The sequence below is a fragment of the Chiloscyllium punctatum genome, chromosome 27, assembly GCF_047496795.1.
Source record: "Chiloscyllium punctatum isolate Juve2018m chromosome 27, sChiPun1.3, whole genome shotgun sequence".
Lineage (NCBI taxonomy): Eukaryota > Metazoa > Chordata > Chondrichthyes > Orectolobiformes > Hemiscylliidae > Chiloscyllium > Chiloscyllium punctatum.
In genome coordinates this window covers 16,973,186-16,992,495 of record NC_092765.1, presented here as the reverse complement: position 1 = coordinate 16,992,495, position 19,310 = coordinate 16,973,186, and the positions used below count along the sequence as shown (strand labels likewise).

Here is a 19,310-nt window from a genome sequence, read left to right as displayed (position 1 = left end):
ATTATACATTTTATTCCAATGTTAACCTTAAGTCCAATAACCAGAAAACGTAGGAAAAGTACAAAGTTCCAGCATATTACAGCTCCCATTCTTTGAGAGGGATTTGAAGCTAATGTCTTGCTCTCCTTGTACACCTCAGCTAAGAAGAAATATGACCTCGGGCTGCCTCTGATTGGACCAGAGCTGGACTGAGCATTCGAGACAGTTTCGGCTCACATGCGCATTTCCACGGCAGTAAAAGTTTAATGTAACCTGCCGGAGTCAAACAGATCACTCAATCTGCATTGAATCGGATCTTGGAGCTGGAAGCTGACTCCAAAATAGTGACTATCTGCATCTTCACAGCTGAGCTTGCAATGCGTGGAACCCGGACTGTTTGTTACTAAGTCCAGCTGTCGACTCAGCGCATGCCCACATTAATGGGCTCCTGACAACAGAATTCAAGTTTTTTTTCCCCCCTTTTTATGTAAAGATCAAATAAGCAGAAAAATGAACCAGGGAATCTGGAAAGTTTACAAGAGCAAAGTACTGAGAAGTTTCACAGCTGATGAAGAGGAAGAAGTGAAAGAACAGGTATGTACTTCTGAACCTTCAAGATTTCTTTAAGGTAACAGAAAATGCTGAGAGGGAAATAGACAGTGCTACTTAGCGTTCTGATTATTTTCTGTTGATTCTGTAAGAACTTCGTGGGAATAGACTGAGTTTACACTTCTGCTTCAGGATATTAATGTTTTGCTGGACTTGGATACATTGGGTCAATGATTAAATGTTTGATGATAAATGATTAAAACACCGATTTTAAAAATGTATGTGGATATAAATGTTATGCCATATATTTTGAATGTGTTAACAAAGCCATTGAAATGCTGAATTTGTGCTGCAAGTCTGTGGTGTCTAATGTGCCAACTAACAATTAAACATTTCTTTCAGAACAATGACACCGTGATTGATATGACTACAGAGGAAGGCTCCAGTTCTGTCTCACAGCTGGCAAAAAAGGTACAAATTATTTATTTCTCACCTACCATACGAGTTGCATTAATTTCACCAGATTGGGAGACTCTGGGTGTTGCCACTTGGGTGAACACTGGGATTGCTGAGGAAATTGCAATTGTGCCTCCTGTGATGGTTCTGAGAAGCTCAGCATCTGGCAAGTCATCGGGCATCAGGGAATGTTAACCAGAAGCACCCTCCCCTTTATTGGCTATTTATCTTCCATTAGAGGATGATCGGAACTTACCTAATGTGTTCACAGAGTCAACAGATCCCACATTATAACCAGAGCCACACATATCTGGAAGGATATGGTAGAGCAATTACAGAGTTGGGTAATTTCATTTCATAGAATCATAGAATTCCTACAATGTGGAAAGAGGCCATTCTACTCACTGAGTCTGCAACAACTCTCCAAAGAGCATTCTACCCAGATCTAGACTCCACCCTATCCCTGGAATGCCACATTTACCATGGCTAACCCACATTCACCATTGCTAATCCACCTAGCCTGCACATTCCTGGACACTGTGTGCAATTCAGCATGGCCAATCCACCTAACTTGCACATCCTTGGGCTGCAGGAGGAAACAAGCACTCAGCAGAAACCCACACAGACAGGGAGAGAATGTGCAAACTGCATAGTCACTGAATTGAACCTGGGTCCCTGACACTGTAAGGCTGCATTACTAAACACTGAGCCACCATGCTGACCTTGAATAGGTCTGAATCTTTCTGGATTATGAAGGAGGAACATCAAGCAGACTTACACCTGACAGTTGACTTGTCCAAGCTTCCTTGAGAGGGCAGAGCTGTGATTAATACTTTCCTTCTATTGGTGCACACAACCAAACTACCACCATCAGAGATCCCAGTATTGCTTCCTCCACCGTACTCTCCGGTCCCAGTCAGCATCCAGAGGGTTGGGTTCAGAGTGGCAGGCAAAAGGAAATGTCAGAGAAAGAAAATGAGAAAAACAAAAAGTTGGAAATGAGTTATAGATTGTCATTTAAAATAGCAAGTCTGAAAGTAAATCACCAAAACATCTCCGAAGGCTAATGGTTTCAAGTATTACCAAGAACTATCAAAAGCCACTTCCTAACTTAGCAATAATCAAGTTAATTATAGAACTATTGGGTGAGTTGCACAAGTGCATCTAAAGTTGGGAACAGATTTGAGAGGTTCACAGTGTGGGTACATGTGTGAGTAGTCTTGCTGTGGGCACATCTATGAGGGGCTGTCAGCACGGGAGCAGGTAGTCTGGACTCACGATGTGAGTACAGGTGTAAAGAGCCATCAGTGGAGAACAGGTTTGAGACACTCAGTGTGGGCACAGATGTGAGGGATCTTGGTGTGGTGAAAGATGTGAGAGACTAATTATTAGATAGACAGGTGTGAAGGTCATAGGATGGCTTTATGTGGGGAGTGATTGGCCTTTACATCAACCAACTAATCATTGCCTTTTTAAAGATGCAGTAACTGATCGCTGTCTCATGATACATACGAGTTACAATTGAAGAAAGGAGATAGGCGCTGCATAATTTATTGGATATAATCTCCTTCCAAAGTCCATTAGATTTCACTGAAATATTAAACAACAATTGGTTTCAGTTTTAGAGTTGAGGGGCTCAGAGTCCCATTTCAATGTAACAAAAGCAGAATATAATCGCAAGTTACATCCCTTTTCAAACCTAGAGATATTCAACCATATTTTGGCAGATTTCTTCCCCCAAATGACTCACCTTTTTTATAAAAGAAATTTCAAATATAAATTCAAATCAGACTCTACCTGTTTCTACAATCATCTAATGTTCACTGTGGGAATGAAACTTGGTGATGCTGCTATTCGACTGTGGGAAGAAACACAGATCCGTTTAATACTTGTTTTCATCCTCTACGCTGTCCCATAACTACCTTGAGGAACTCCTGCAGTGATGCTTTAGTACTGAAAAGATCGACTTCCAACAGCCATAAACATCTTCTTTCGTGCTAAGTATGACTCCAACAAGTGTGGAGTATTCCCATTAATTCCCATTGAGGATGTGAGAGGTGGGATGTTAAGCTAGGGCACAAATTATATCCTGGGTGATCATGATTATACTATACCCACCAATCTCATCTTTTATGGTCTGTCTGCAACCTTTGATTCAATTGACCATTTTCTTTCAAAGTTTGTCCTGTCAGCTGGGTGAGGTTGTTACATCAGGAATCCTGATGAAGGGCTTTTGCCCGAAATGTGGCAGATGGAGTTTAATTCAGATAGATGTGAGGTGCTGCATTTTGGGAAAGCAAGTCTTAGCAGGACTTATACACTTAATGGTAAGGTCCTATGGAGTGTTGCTGAACAAAGAGACCTTGGAGCACAGGTTCATAGCTCCTTGAAAGTGGAGTCACAGGTAGATAGGATAGTGAAGAAGGCGTTTGGTATGCTTTCCTTTTTTGGTCAGAGATTTGAGTACAGGAGTTGGGAGGTCATGTTTGTGGCTGTACAGGACATTGGTTAGGCCACTGTTGGAATATTGCGAGCAATTCTGGTCTCCTTCCTATCGGAAAGATGTTATGAAACTTGAAAGGGTTCAGAAAAGTTTTACAAGGACATTGCCAGGGTTGGAGGATTTGAGCTATAGGGAGAGGCTGAACAGGCTGGGGCTGTTTTCCCTGGAGCGTAGGAGGCTGAGGGGTGACCTTATAGAGGTTTACATAATTATGAGGGGCATTGATAGGGTAAATAGGCAAAGTCTTTTCCTTGGGTGGTGGAGTCCAGAACTAGAGGGCATAGGTTTAGGGTGAGAGGGGATAGATATAAAAGAGACCTACAAGGCAACTTTTTCACGCATGTGTATGGAATGGTATGTGTATGGAATGAGCGGCCAGAGGAAGTGGTGGAGGCTGGTACAATTGCAACATTTAAGAGGCGTTAGGATAGGTATATGAATCGGAAGAGTTTGGAGGGATATGGGCCGGGTGCTGGCAGGTGGGACTAGATTGGTATGGGATATCTGGTCGGCGTGGACAGGTTGGACCGAAGGGTCTGTTTCCATGCTGTACATCTCTATGTCTCTATGTTGATTCTCCTGCTCCTCGGATGCTATCTGACCGGCTGTGCTTTTCCAGAACCACACTCTCAACTCTGATCTCCAGCATCTGCTGTCCTCACTTTCTCCTACTGTCTGAATCCAGTCCTATCTCATCAGAGAATCAACTGGGAATGACATCTCTTCCCATTCCCACAATGTTACTTCTGATAGTCCCCAAGGATCCAACCTTGACTACCTCCTATTCCTCATCAGCAACAGAAATTGCTGAAGAAACTCAGCTGATCTGGCAGCATCTGTGAAGTGAAAGCAGACTGTTCTGAAGAAGAGTCACTGGACTTAGTGTTAACTCTGATCTCTCTCCACAGACACTGCCAGATCTGCTGAGTTTCCAGAGAAATTTCTATTTTCTTTCAGATTTTCAGCATCTGCAGTTCTTTGTTTTATCCTATTTTTCATCTTTGTGCTGTCCCTGGGTGTTATCATGTGAAACCATATTGAATTCCACATGTTGTCACTGTCTTGCCACCATTTCTATCAATGTCTCCACTGTCTCTCTGTTTCTTAGGCCCATTGTTTACATCCAGTTCTAGATAAAGCAAATAAATGTTATGAACTCTAATGCCATTACCAGTGCCCCTGCCACAAATTGTTAATCAGCCACAATTCTAATGCTCCCTATTTCAAGCCAAATTATACTTTACAAAATCACCATCCTATTTTACACTGAACTAAGCTTCCACCTTCTCTCCTTTCAATTGCTAAGATCACCGACTTGAAGTTCTGTAATATCACCCATTTCTTATCCTGTCTTGAGCTGATGGAGGGGAGTGGGATAGGGGAAGGGGGTGTGGGGGAGGTGCTGGTGGTTGCAACCAGGTCAGTTAATTGCCTGTTTTCACTACCAGAGAGAATGTTGGACAGTAAACAGCAGAGCCAATGATGATATTTGTCCATTTGCAGGTACAAGGGGCCAGTGCAAAAGGATGGAAATGCATGTCCTCTCTCTTCAACAAGGATGATGAACACAAGTTACTTCCAGCTGAGAACACAGCCCCAGTCGAACAGTGAGTACATTCCTTCTCCACACCACCACAGATTTTAAGCTAATTCAGTCTACCCCAGACAAGTATAAAATGGAATATCTAGTGTTAGGGAGCAAAAACAGTAATTTAGTGCATTGACAGTTCATGCCGCCAGTACCCTAGTAACCTTGGCTATGTACACTCAGCATGTGTTCACAATATTCTGTCATTTTCCTATTGATGATAATTCAGAATTACCCCCACTCCCCAACTGATACTCATTATCATGTAACCCTACCTCTCCCAGTGATGTTCTTCCCATAGTATCATATGCCTTTCTTACAATCCGTCAGATCAACAGAGATCCTTTTAGTTTTCCAAGAGGAAGTCTGATAATGTGTACGTTGCATAGATCCAGCACCACATTAGAATGTCTGTCAAAATTCTGACTAAAAGTCACCATATTTTATCAGTCATTTGTATTCCATAGTACCTAGACATTGTCAGACTATATTAACCATTGGTGCTGAATGTTTAGTGTTTACACTGTCACATTCTACAAATTCATGAATGTAGGCAGAGTGGAAGCTGAGCATATATCCAACACCTATACAACCTGAGCAGGAGAGCAGCTTTAAAGGTTAGTCAGTCACTACCCAGTTTCACCAATTTGCCAGTGACTGTTCAAAATAGCACAGGCAAAATCTATGGAGTAAGTCCTTCACCTACTTGCACACCAGCTTGACTTGGTAAGGATAGAAGGAGCTGTAAAACCTAAATAATGATTCTAAGCACGTTGTCCAATCTCAATTTCATGGACAAATGAATGACAAGTTTGGGCAAGAATTGCTCATAAAGGTGACATTGGACATCTTGTCCTAGAGCACAGTACAGATGTTGCTTCAACCATTGGTGCCACTGAAAGATTGTCCAATTAATCCCATCCTCTTTTTCTCCACAGTCATGATTTTTTTCTCCTTTTCAACTATTTATCCAATTCCCTTTTGAAAGTGGCCACTGAATCTACTACTACCATCCTTTCCAGATAATAACAATGAACTACACAAAAAAAATCTCATTTGCCCTGAGCTGTTTTGATAATTATTTTACATTTGGTTTATCTGGTTATCCTGATAGTGGAAAGTTTCACCTTACTCACTCTCGCAAAACCTTTCATAATTTATATACAGTCGTTGCTCCCGCACAGCTACACATTGGCCTTTACCCAACAATCTGGAAAATTGCTCTCATGTTCTATATGAAAAAAAGCAGAACAAATCCAACTTAACCAGTTACATCCCCATCAGTCTACTCTCGATAATTAGTGAATTGATGGAAAGTGTCATCAACAATCCTCTCAATCAGCACTTTCTTAGCAATAACTTGCCAATTAGTTTGGGCTCCACAGAGCCACTCAGTTCCTGACCTCATTACAGCCTTGATTCAAATATTGACAAAAGAATTCCAGGGGTGAAGTGAGAGTGACTGGCCTTGGCCTCGCCTCAGGGCTACATTTGACCAAATGTGGCATCAAGAACTTTAGCAAAACTGCAGTCAGTGGGAATCGGGGAGAAATTCTCCATTGGTTGGAGTCATACCTGGCAAAAAGGAGCATGGTTATGGTTTGGGAGGTCAGTTACCTCAGCTGCAGGACATCCCTCAAAGAGTTTCTAGGTGTAACCATATTCAGTTGCTTCATCATATCTTCAAAAATGGGGATGTTCACAAAAGATCGCACAATGTTCAAACACCATTCACAACTCCTCAAATGATGAAGTGATCCCATGTCTAAATGCAACAAGACCTGGACAATATCCAGATTTTGGTTGACAATTGGCAAGTAACATTAGCAAAGTAAAAATGCCAGACAATGACCATTTCCAACAAGAGAGAATCTAACCATCAAACCTTGACATTCAACTACATTACCAAAACTGAGGCCCCCCATCATCAACATCAGAGGGTGACAACTGACCGGAAACTAAACTGCACTAGCTATTTAAGTACTGTGCATGCAAGAGCAGGTCAGAGGCTAGGAATCCTGCTGCAAGGGTCTCACCTGCTGACTCTCAAAAGCCCAAATACCACCTACAAGGCATAAATCAGGAGTTTGACAGAATAGTGCTGAAAATGTGTTGCTGGAAAAGCGCAGGAGGTCAGGCAGCATCCAAGGAACAGGAGAATCGACATTTCAGGCATCAGCCCTTCTTCAGGAATCAGGAGAATCGACGTTTCGGGCATCAGCTCTTCTTCAGGAACGAAACGTCGATTCTCCTGCTTCTTGGATGCTGCCTGACCTGCTGCGCTTTTCCAGCAACACATTTTCAGTCTGATCTCCAGCATCTGCAGTCCTCACTTTCTCCTTTGACAGAATAGTCCTCATTTGCCTGGATGAGCAGCTCCAACAATATTCAAGAGGCTTGACACCAGCCAGGAAAAGCTGCCCACTTGATTGACACTGCAGCAAACAAGCATCTACTCCCTCAACTATCACCAACAATCAGTTGCAGAAGAGCACATAACCTACAAGATACACTGCAAAAGTTTACCAAGGCTCTTTAGACAACAAACTTTTACCTAGAAGCACAAGGGCACCAGATTCATGGGAACACCATCACCTGCAGATTCCTCTCCAAACTACCTACCATCTTGACTTGGAAATATACTGCTGTTCCTTCAGTGTCTTTGGGTCAAAATCCTGGAGTTTCCTTCCTAACTGCATTGTGGGTCTACCTACAGCACGTAGACTACAGTGGCTCGAAGCGGCTATTTGTGTTGCGTTTTCAATGCTGGCCCGAACAGTGACGCACAAACCCTGGGAACAGGTTTCAAGAAAGGAGGCAAGGGTCTGAGAATGCAGCGTGATCCTTTTCATTTTCAGTCGCTATCAATGCTTCAGATTTCCCAGTGGCCTATCTCTGGCAAATTAAGTAAACATGAAATCTCAGTTTCAAACAAGATTTTATATTAAAATAAATGAACCGAATGAGTAAATGTTCTACACCCCTGCTCAGAATGAACGTGCGAGAACTGTCGAACAGCCGGATTCATAGTGAGCCCCTTTTCTCATCAGACAATGTCAATTCGCAGTGCACTTAAATGAGAACTTTCTACTCTTCAGACAACGAAACGGGGCTTTAGTAACTCTCATCACAATTCGGAGACGCCGGTGTTGGACTGGGGGAAACAAAGTTAAAAATCACACAACACCAGGTTATAGTCCAACAGGTTTAACTGGAAGCACTAGCTTTCGGAGCGACGCTCCTTCAATAGGTGATAGTCACTATCATCTGATGAAGGAGCGTCGCTCTGAAAGCTAGTGTGCTTCCAGTTAAACCTGTTGGACTATAACTTGGTGTTGTGTGATTTTTAACTCATCACAATTCGTTGTTGATAGCTAATGTCAGTTGGAGCAGGAATTGCTCTTGAGCATTGTTCGGGTGGGCTAGATCACTAGCTGAGGGCACAAGTGTCTCAGTTGTGATATCCCTCAACACTGGACTATGCATTCTTGATGAAGGGCTTTTGTCCGAAACGTCGACTCTTCTGCTCCTCGGGTGCTGCCTGAGCTGCTGCGCTTTTCCAGCACCCACACTCTCGACTCTGATCTCCAGCATACGCAGTCCTCACTTTCGCCCTAAGGTTCATATGCAAACTGGCTGCCTGGCCTGAGATAGGAGTCAGGTTGATCTAGATGCACAGGGCTGGGTTGGTCCAGTCTGGTCAGGGGACTAGGACTGCTCACGAGTTAATTGGCTGTCATTTTCAAACGTACGCGTTTCTCTTCAAAACTCATTAACAAATACATAATTTAAACGATGAGGTAAAGATTTTCCGAAAATAACCAGCCGTGCGCAAGAGTTTGATGGTAATTTGATTTTAATGAAATTTTAAGATGTTAATTTTTAACACATTAGAATGAATCTCAATATGATCCATCGAAGAGTGAAGCCCTTCAAATTGGAGAACAGCACCTTCTTGTGTTCCCCTGATGTAATTTCCTCGGATTTCCAATCTCCAAAATGTTTTCAAGAAACAAACAAATGTTTGTTTTATAGATAATATGCTGAAGCCCGTGGTAAGGCCATTAGTATTTCACCAAGCGAGGCTCCAGGAGGGTCCGGGCCGGTTAATTACTCTGTGCTTTTCTCTTTCATCTCCAGTGTCCTTTCAGAGCCGGCGCCGAAAGAGCCCGAGAAGAAGCTAACCGGGTTCTGGGACGCCTTCGCCACCAAATGGAACCAAACCTCCGAGGCCAACAAGGTCAGCGACGGCGCGGGAGAAGGCGAGGCCGAGGCGGCTGCAGGCCCCGCACTCACTGAAGAGGGAGGCGGAGGGACCGAGAACAACACCAGTCCCGGGGCATACACCAACCTGGAGGCGTCCAGCGACCCCGGCTTCAAGTGGAACTTTGTCACCAGCAAGTTGGCGGAACTGAAAAACAGAAGTGTGCAAAAAAGCAACTAGGCGCACACCCACAGGGAGGGGAGGGGAGGGGAGGGGGCTCCTGAAAACAGACAGCACAGGGAAGTGTGATAAGAACAACACGAAATGAGACAAAATCCCATTAGATAGCGATGTCGGTGTAAAATAACAGGAAGCTGTGTCAATAAAAGCCGGGCGCTGCTGTTTGAAATAACGACAGGCTGAAGCTGGTTGTATTCTAAGTTCTTACATTGCTTCACATCTCAAGAACAAACAAAAACAAAATTGAAGGGTAATCCAAACTTTCTGGGTTGATATCACAATCTGCTCTCTCGGAATGGTGTTGAATACAATGATTGAGATAAATTTTAGATCCACAGTCAGGCTAATTACTGTATATGCCCGTCCTGTACCCCCTTCCATTCAGCAGCAAAACCTAAACCCTCGAAACTTGCCAGGTCATACCTACAGGTTCTCCCTCGCTACTTCCGGAGCGCCACCTCACGAGGTGCTGAAGTTCTGGCTTAATTTCCTATTCAACCTCCCGCCTGTGAAAGGGTCAAATCAAAAGTCGTGTTGGGATTCAGGCAAGCATTGGGCGGGAGATGTGAAAACATACAGCCTGATTTTGCACAGGGGCAAGAATTATACCCTAGGTGTTTATTATAAATGATCTGATGTCGAAGTGTTAGGAATGGCGGGGGGCACAACTACAACTTCACTGTTTTCGTTCATAGGATGGGGCATCGCTAACCTAGCTTTCGGACTGCCGCTCCTTCATCAGCTGATAGTCACCTGATGAAGGAGCGGCAGTCCGACAGGAAGTGTGCTTCTAATTAAACCTGTTGGACGAAAACCTGGTGTTGTGTGATTTTTAACTACAATTCTTTTAGGAAGAGAGTTTTACGATTTTGATCAAGTGACAGTGAGGGAACGGCGATATGTTACCAAGGCAGGGTGGCATGCAGTCTGGAGAGGAAGTTGTAGGTAATGGTGTTTCATCTGCTGGTCTTGTAATTCTCGGTGGTAAAGACAGTGTGTTTGGAAGATGCTATTTTGGAGTGACTGTAGTGAATCTTCTCATAGGTACGCTCTGCTGTTGTTGAGCTTCACAGGTGAATAGAGTGAACTTTAAAAGTACAGAATGTGGTGCCAATCAAGGAGCTGCTTTGTTTTGGATGGTGCCAAGTTTTGAGTGTTGTTGGAACTGCACTCTTTCAGGCTAAAGGAGATTATTGAAACTGCTGATTTGTACCTTGTAGATGATGGACAGGTATTGGAAGATATACAGTGAGTTACTACCTGCGGAATTCCTATCCTTTGCACTGGTCTTGTATCCATAGTATTTATATATCAGGTCCAGTTCAGTTTCTGATCAATGATAATCTCAAAATGTTGGTAGCATCTTTAACAGTAAAACATCTCAATGGACTTCAGGAGAAATTAGCAAACAAAACTTTGTACAGAGGCCTGGAAGGAATAGTTAGAACATATGAGAAGTTCAAGAGAGCAACTTCAAGAAGAGAGAGAAGCAGAGAGATTTAGGGATGGAGTTTCTGAGTTTATGCATCAGCAGGTGAAGGCAGGTGTCAATGGGTGGGATGATTAAAATTAAGGAGGGACAGGAAATCAAAATTGTGTGGTACCGAGCTAGGGAGACTTGTTGGGATGGAGGAAGTTACAGAATTGGATAGGGCTCAGATGGGTAGGCAGTGCTGCAGCAACCAGTTACAGTTAGAGAGTAACACTTATAACCAAGTGTGGGGCAGTTGGTGGACTGGTGTGCAGCTTAAAGAGAACTTGTCATGAAAAGAGAAAGGATCAGATGAAGTGATGCAGGTAATTAATTTCACATAATGCTGTAATTAATCACGGAGCAATTATTGCTCAAGTACCTGCCTTCACACTTAATATCAGATTTGGCTCAGAGCTATTTAATTATAAGTCTGATTGTTGGATGATATATTCAATAATTTCAACAGTAAACAGTCAGGACTCCACTTGATTCTCATGCCAACGTTTCGCTACATTAGGAACAATGGGAATGTAAGCCCCTGGAGTTCCCTTATTAGAACAAGATATATAGAACAAATCAGTCCCAGAGATCACTATAATGATTGAGAGAACAAGATATGGTACGAAACCCAGTAAGTGCAGACAAAGTATGACTTTCTCTCTCTGACAGATATTAACAGGATTGGAGGAAGAAGCTCCTCATTACATGGAAATCTCATGATAATTAGATCTACTTTCAGTGTCCCTGCACCAACTACCATTTATGGCTGCGAGAGCAGGTGATAGCATCCCACACTTTGCTGAGTCCAACCAAGACTGGAGACAGACACAAGGGACTCCTCAAGAGACACTTTGTCAGGCAGTGTCCAACTTGGAGAAGTTCCTGCCTCCCAGTGCCTGCTTCCTGCCGTAGCCAAGAACGAGCCAATTCTCCATGAATCTTGAACTTAGTCCCTTCTTACGCATTTTTTAAAAAATCCGCTAACTAAGTTAAACTAGATAGCTCCTTAAAAGAGTACTGTGATTCAAGATAAAAACCTGAAAAGAAATTTACTGATTCAAATTAAAAATTGATGTCATTGAGTGATATTGCCCTCCAGCCCCTGTGGTGTCCACCGGTCATGGTATTCCCTTCTCTTATACTACACACCATCAACACTGATTTTAAGTGCTCCAAATAAACGGAACATCTGTCAGCTTCTGAGATAGAAAACATGGGACTGTCCTGATCTGAGATTGGATTTGGATCCTGGACTTCAGTATTTTCCCAAGTACACCTGCTGCAATGTTTTCAGTTTTTCCTTTTATACATTTATTGTACAGGAATGCAGAGCCACATGTTTGTGTTGTGTTTATTGCTTCCTATAAGATGCATGATTCCATTACTTTGTCAGTGTTGTTCACTTGCTGTGTATTGAAAGTGAATTTACATAAATTATTTGTCATGTGCTTCTGATTGCTTCCCTGTGCTCATTCAAATCTCTGCCACTATTGGCTGTGTTTCACATTTCTGTGCTATGAAGTACCATAACTTTATGCTGCTCAGTATTTGTTTATCTTTTTGTTCAATGAGGTGCAGGTTTTCAATCGTGAAATAGACAGCCACACAAACCTATTGGACTGGAACTGGTTAGCAAGACACAGGAGGATGATAGGAAAATCCCACCTGCCATGATACGGTCTCTCTCTTTTACACTTTTTTTTGTAAATGTATTTATTAGCAATTTTTTTAACTTTACAAACATATAAAATTATTGAAAAAAAATCAATCACAAATATCAGTATAATAAAAAAAACACAAATTACAATACAACTACTATCGACTAACTACTAACCTACTCTATCATACAAAGCAAACCCTTACACTGTGCAAAGCAACACCAAAAAAAAAAGAAAATCAAAGTAAAACAAAAAAACCACACAAAATACAGAACAGCGATGCTCGGCGCAAGGCTCCCAAACAAAGGAACGGGAGCATTGTCTACATACCTGTATTAACTCAGGAGACCCCCTCCAGGGCCCAGGGCTTGACAAATCTAATCATCCTGGTTAAACAAACACCTGGTTAAATCTATATCCAAATAACTCAAGTAGGGCTGCCATGTCTTATAGAAATTGTCTGTTGTGTGGTGCACCATGTTTGTGAAAAAGTCCAAGGGAATGTGCTCCATAATTAATTTCTGCCATCCCAGCAAGCCCGACGGGTTCTCAGACACCCAGTTCATCAGAATATTCTTCCATGCACAGTATGCAAGAATATTAAATAGTTTCTTCCCATGTCCGTCTAAAGACGGAAATTCTGTAGACCTAAGAGGAGAGATATCGGGTCTACTTTAACTTCTGTCCTCAATATCCTCCCTATCTCTCCCGCCACAACGCTCCAGTAAACACGGGGCCTGTGGCATGTCCAGAAGCAATGGATAAGAGTACCTACACTTATTTTACATTTGGGGCACACTAAAGATGCCCCTTTTTTAAACTTCACCAGACAGTTTGGTGCCAGATGAACCCTGTGCAGAACTTTTAACTGTGTAGCGCATGTCCTGTTACAGATTGAGATCTTTCAAGTATTCTCCCATATGTTCTCCCATGTTTCAGAAGCGATCTCCACTCCCAGCTCTTGCTCCCAGACCTCACATAACCGGTTAATATCCTGCCAGGCCCTGCCACCCAGCAGGCAATAGAGGGCACTAACCTAAAGGGTGCTTGTGGAGCATAGCAACATCCTGTCTGTATCGGGCTGATAGGGCTTAGTGAGAAGCGTAGTCTTCTTCTGGATGAAATCCCTAACCTGAAAAAAACGGAAAAGGTCTCTGCTGGGCAACCTGTATTTGTGGCTCAGTTGCTCAAAAGACATCATAACCTCCCCCTCAAACAAGTCTCCCAAACTGGAAACTCCTCTCAGTGCCCATAGTTTGAACTCTGAGTCCATCATTCCTGGTCAGAACCCTGGCATACCAACTATAGGCGTATGTGGCAAAGTCTTGGATAAACAACCCTCACTCTGACGCATCGCCCTCCAAGCCTTGACTAATGACAGTGGGGTTCCGGCAGTGGTCCATAACTGTCCTCATCTTATCCATGAACAGCAGGTTAAGAAGAGGGCACTTTGCTTGGATGGCCTCAATATCCAGCCATATTGAGTTTGGATCCTTACCTACCCAATCACAGACAAAGGACAGCAGGGAACTCAATTGATACCTTTTGATGTCTGGGAAATCAACTCCTCCCCCTCCTTGAGGCAACGGTAAGTTTGATAAGGGGCCGCCCACGATGCCAGACAAAGGAACCAAACCACCCCATAAGCTTCCGCAGCGTTGACCTGGGAAACATTATAGGGAGCATACACATGGGATAAAGCAAACGAGGAAGAACATTCATCTTAATGAGAGAAATTCGGCCCAGCCATGAAATTGGAACAGCCTCCCATTTCTGGAGATCTCGTCTAATATTGTTGAGCAAGTGAGCAAAGTTAGTCCGAAATAACAGATCAAACTTGGGGGTAATAAAAATGCCTAGGTATCGGAACTCTGCCTGTGACCACTTAAAAGGGAACTTAGGGCCACCTTCAACTTCTGGTACATCCTTAAGGTTTCCCAAAGGCATAGCCTCCGATTTTGCAAAGTTAATCTTATATCCTGAAATAGCCCCAAATGAATTGATACATAGTATCAGGTGGGGTACAGAGGTCATCAGGTTCGATAAAAACAGAAGGACATCATCCGCATACAATGTAATCTTGTGTGCCCTCGATCCCACTTTCGAAGCGGTCATGTGGATGTTCTGATGAATAGCCTCTGCCAGCGGCTCTATCACCAACGTAAACAACAACGGTGAGAGGGGGCAGCCTTGCCGACTACCCCGACCAATTGTAAAATTCCCAGACTTCACCCCGTTGGTGATGACCGCAGCCAGAGGGTTGCGATATAAAACCTCCACCCACATAGCAAAGACTCCACCCAACCCAAACTGTTCTAAGACATAAAAAAGATACGGCCATTCCACCCAGTCAAAGGCTGTCTCTGCATCTAAGGAAATCACCAACCCCTGACTCGATCATTGCTGACAAACTTGGACCACATTCAGCAACCTTCTAATATCATTAGAGGACCTAGGGCCCCGTATAAAGCCTGTCTGGTCCTCTTTAACAATATGGGGCAACACCCTTTCCAATCTCAGCGCCAGGATCTTGGACAGAATCTTGAAATCTGCATTTAATAGAGAGATGGGCCTGTATGAGGCACAATCCTCAGGAACCTTCCCCTTCTTAAGAATTAAGGAAATATTAGCTTCTCTCAAAGATGGTGGTAGGTGTACATGCATATAGGAGTGATTGTACATCTCCAACATTGGCTCTGACAGAATCCCTATAAACTCCTTATAAAACTCACCCGGGAGACTGTCAGAGCCAGGCGCTTTCCCACTCTGAAGTTGCCTAGATGCTTCCTGTATTTCCTGAACTGTCAAGGGGGCATTAAGGAGATAGGCCTGTTCCAAGGTTACCCCTGGGAGGTCCAGGTTCTTAAAAAAAGGTCTCCATTTTAGCCCTCCTGTCTTCGCAACCGTCAGACCGATACAATTCAGAGTAAAGGCTCCAAAAAGCCTCATTAATCTTTTTAGCATCATATGTAAGGACCCCGGCACTGTCTCTGATTGCAGTAATGGATTGGGGAGTATGCCTTTTCCTAGTCAGGTACGCTAAGTACTTCCCTGGCCTCTTCCCATATTCAAACAGCCTCTGTCTAGCAAAAGCAGGTTCTTTCTTTGTGTTTTGTGTCAGTATTGAATTCAAGGCAGCTCGGAGGGCTGTGATCTGCTGTAGCTTAGTCACCGAAGGCTGCGCAAAATGTGCTGCCTCTGTGGCTTTCAACCGCGTCTCAAGTAGACGCTGCTGTTCCTCCTTCTGTCACTTCCGGCTAGCCGAATAGGAAATAGCTAATCCCCTAGTGAAGGCCTTCGCAGTCTCCCATAGCATGGACAGACTACTAGCCATGCCTGAGTTGATAGTTAAGAATTCCTGAAACTCCTTCAAAAAGTATTCCACAAATTTGGAATCCTTAAGGAGAAAGGGGTCCAAACACCAGTGCTGCAAACCTAGCCCTTCACTCTTGGCCTTAACTTCCAAATATACTATGCATGATCAGAGCTAGCTATATTCCCAATTTTACAACCCATAATCGAATCCAGAAGGGCCAAGGGAGCCAGAAAGAGGTCAATTCTCATGTGACATTTATGTGGGTTTGAAAAAAAGGTGAAGTCCCTGCCGGTAGGGTGAAGACATCTCCAAATATCCACCAGCCCCAACTCCTCGCATAAGTCAACCACCTGCTTGGCCTGCAAAGAAATAGCTAGGGGCCCACAAGGCATCCTGTCCACTGTCGGATCCAAAAGACAATTAAAATCCCCCTCTATAATAATGTGCCGTGTTCCAAAAGCACTCAACTTGGAGAAAGCACTAATCAAAGATTTGAAGGGATGCGCCGGAGGACAGTAAATGTTTAAAATGCCATATTCTTCCCCATGTATCAGGGCTTTAAGTATCACAAACCATCCCTGCTCATCTTTCACCTGCTCTAATAATGTGAATGGAAGATTTTTCTGGATAAGTACTATCGGTCCCCTACTTATAGTCGTAAAGGATGAAAAGAATAGCCGGTCATAACCCTCCTGTTGTACTTTCAGGTGTTCCCCATCATCAAAATGGGTTTCCTGCAACAAAGCGATATCAACCCTTTCCCTCTTAAGGCTTTTAATAGGCAAAAGACTTCCCTTAATGTTCCAGGTGCACCATTTAACAAGACACTTAGCCATATCCCCTTTCAGACACCCTTGAACCCCTCAGAGGGAGAACCCTGCTTACAAGGCACCGAGCATAAGTCAATAAAGACTCATAGAATCAAAAAAAACTATATATACAAAAACTACTCTATCATAACTATTACTACCAAAAGAAAACCAACTATCAAACCTTAAATGGAAGACTCTTCCCCCTGCCCATAGGGGGCACTTACCCTACCCATTCCCTCCTTCACAGCTCCTTCAAACCTGCACTGTGCCCCAGCCTTAGGCCAGAAAAAAAAATCCTTAAATCAAAAGACAAAGTCAGGATGAGCACTCCACCCATCCCTGGCTTTATGACACCCCTACTTGTGACTAAAAGAGAAGCAGAACAAACAAAAAAAAGGGAGAGAGACAACAAAGAACATCCACAAAATTTCCCATCAGAAAATCTAGTTATTAAAAAAAAGGAACAACTTATTCCAAAGTCTTTTCCCCCCTTTCCAAAAAGGACATTATTAGGGAGAAAGAAAGGAATAAAAAAAAAGGAAGGGAAAACATGGGGAAAAATAGAAAAGAGAACAAACATTAACCATATTCTTCAGGCCAATCCTTCTATTTTAAAGAGTCCACAAAGTTTTTAGCCTTCTCTGCCGAATCAAATGTACAAACTGAGTCCTCATGGCTGAAACGAAGTACTGTGGAGTATCTCATGGAGTACTGGATGCCCAGGTTCCTCAGCATCTTTTTAACTTCATCAAAGGACTTCCTCTTTTGGATTACAGCTGCTGAAAAATCCTGGAAAAACATGATTTTTGACCCCTTGTACAACAGCGCCTGAGATTCTTTTCCCAGGGATCTGGAAGCTTCTATGACTTTTTGCTTGTCCTTATCTGAGTGGAAGTGCACTAGGACCAGGTGGGGATGCTGCACCAGCCCTGACCTGTGCACTGTAACCCAATATGCCCACGGTCCAAAAACTTAGGCAGCCAGTTTTCAAAGAAACTAACTGGCTGCTCACCTTCCTCACCTTAAGGGAGCCCAACAATTTGGAGATTTATCCTCCGACCTCAACTTTCAAGGTCGTCGATATGGTTTCGCAAGGCCCGCACCTCTCTCTCCAGCACCTGGATCCGACTGGATGAGGACCCAATTGCAGCTTCCAAGGCCTTAGTTCGACCCTCCACCTCCACCAGCCTCTCCCTGAGGCCCTGGATCTCCTGCTCCTGCTTCTGCTGTATGGATGCAATAGGTTGCACCTGGGCACGAATCTCCTCACGGATTTCTTCACTTGCAGCCACAACTTTCAAGGTAAGTCTCTCCATCGCTGCGGCCAATTCCTGTGAGTCTGTCAGGTCCCCGGGGAGGGGGGGGTTCAGGAGAGGCTGCTGTTGCTGTAGTCTCTGGTGTTGTAGGTGCTGCAGGGGAGTGTCCTCCCTGCTGCTGTTTGCTTGCTCCTTTTCCCTTTGGCATCCTTCCCACTCCCAAATATTAACAAATATGTGATCTGTAAGGTTTTAAACTAATATTTCCACCACATAAGTTGGCCAGGGATGGCAAAAAACACCAGTATACCTTGACTGTTAGGCAGAGGTGTCCACAGCAGTCCTACAGAATCGCCGACATCTTGCCGAGTCCTCTTTTACACTTCTTAATCTTTCACAGGAAATCTGTTCAGATTCCTCATGAATTTTCTGATGCTCCCACTTTAATTTTTATGGAAGGCTTATCATAGAGTCATAGAGATGTACAGCACGGAAACACACCCTGTGGTCCAATTTGTCCATACTGATCAGGTATCCCAACCCAATATAGTCCCACCTGCCAGCACCCGGCCTATATCCCTCTAAACCCTTCCTATTCATGTACCCATCCAGATGCCTTTTTTTTTAATAGATATTTTTATTAGAAAAGAAAATTTTAAAGATTTTTTTACAAAATTACAAAAATAATACAAACTAGTGTATTCCACTTTACAATATAATAACAACATAAATATAAAATTATATTTTTTAAAAACTAACTACTAATCTATTCTACAAACAACCAAAACATAAAATAGGACATCATATATTACTAACAACTAAGTAATTAAATAACTAGATACATGCTCAAAATAGATTTATATCAAGTCATAATAGAACCTGTATTTAAATGGGATTCTTCCTCCCAGGGACCCCTGAACCAGCCAGAACCATTACCACAGCTAAGCAAAAGCCTTGGACAGTATGGCCGAAATATCTGTGTCGATGTAGTTCAAAAAGGGCTGCCATGTTCTATAAAATAATTCCGTTTTTTGGTCCACCATAGTCGTAAGGAAGTTAAGGGGGATATATTCCATGGCTATCTTGCGCCAGTTTGAAAGTCCTGGGGGACCTTCGGATACCCAATCCACTAAAGTATTTTTCCTTGCACAAAAGGAAAGGATAGTAAATAATATCCTCCCGTATATGTCCAGAGAGGGAAAATTTGGAGAGCCCAAAAGTAGGGACGTTGGATCCGATCCAACATCCGCACCCAAAATCTCTGTCAAGACACTC

The 19,310-nt window shown here is 43.2% G+C and overlaps 1 protein-coding gene across 2 annotated transcripts; it reads left to right on the top strand.

The window, feature by feature from the left end:
* The first annotated feature begins 247 nt into the window (after nt 1-247).
* LOC140453485 (uncharacterized protein C1orf232) lies at nt 248-12,441 on the top strand. Of its 2 annotated transcripts, XM_072548201.1 has the most exons (4): nt 248-573; nt 931-999; nt 4,991-5,094; nt 9,216-12,441. In XM_072548201.1, the coding sequence occupies exons 1-4, from the start codon at nt 490-492 to the stop codon at nt 9,517-9,519; spliced, it is 561 nt and encodes a 186-aa protein (XP_072404302.1). In that variant the 5' UTR covers nt 248-489; the 3' UTR covers nt 9,520-12,441. The 2 variants fall into 2 exon arrangements, 1 of the variants encoding a protein (XP_072404302.1); XR_011952403.1 differs by lacking the exons at nt 248-573; nt 931-999; nt 4,991-5,094 and adding an exon at nt 8,962-9,130 and having other exon boundaries at nt 9,216-9,360.
* The last annotated feature ends 6,869 nt before the right edge of the window (nt 12,442-19,310 follow it).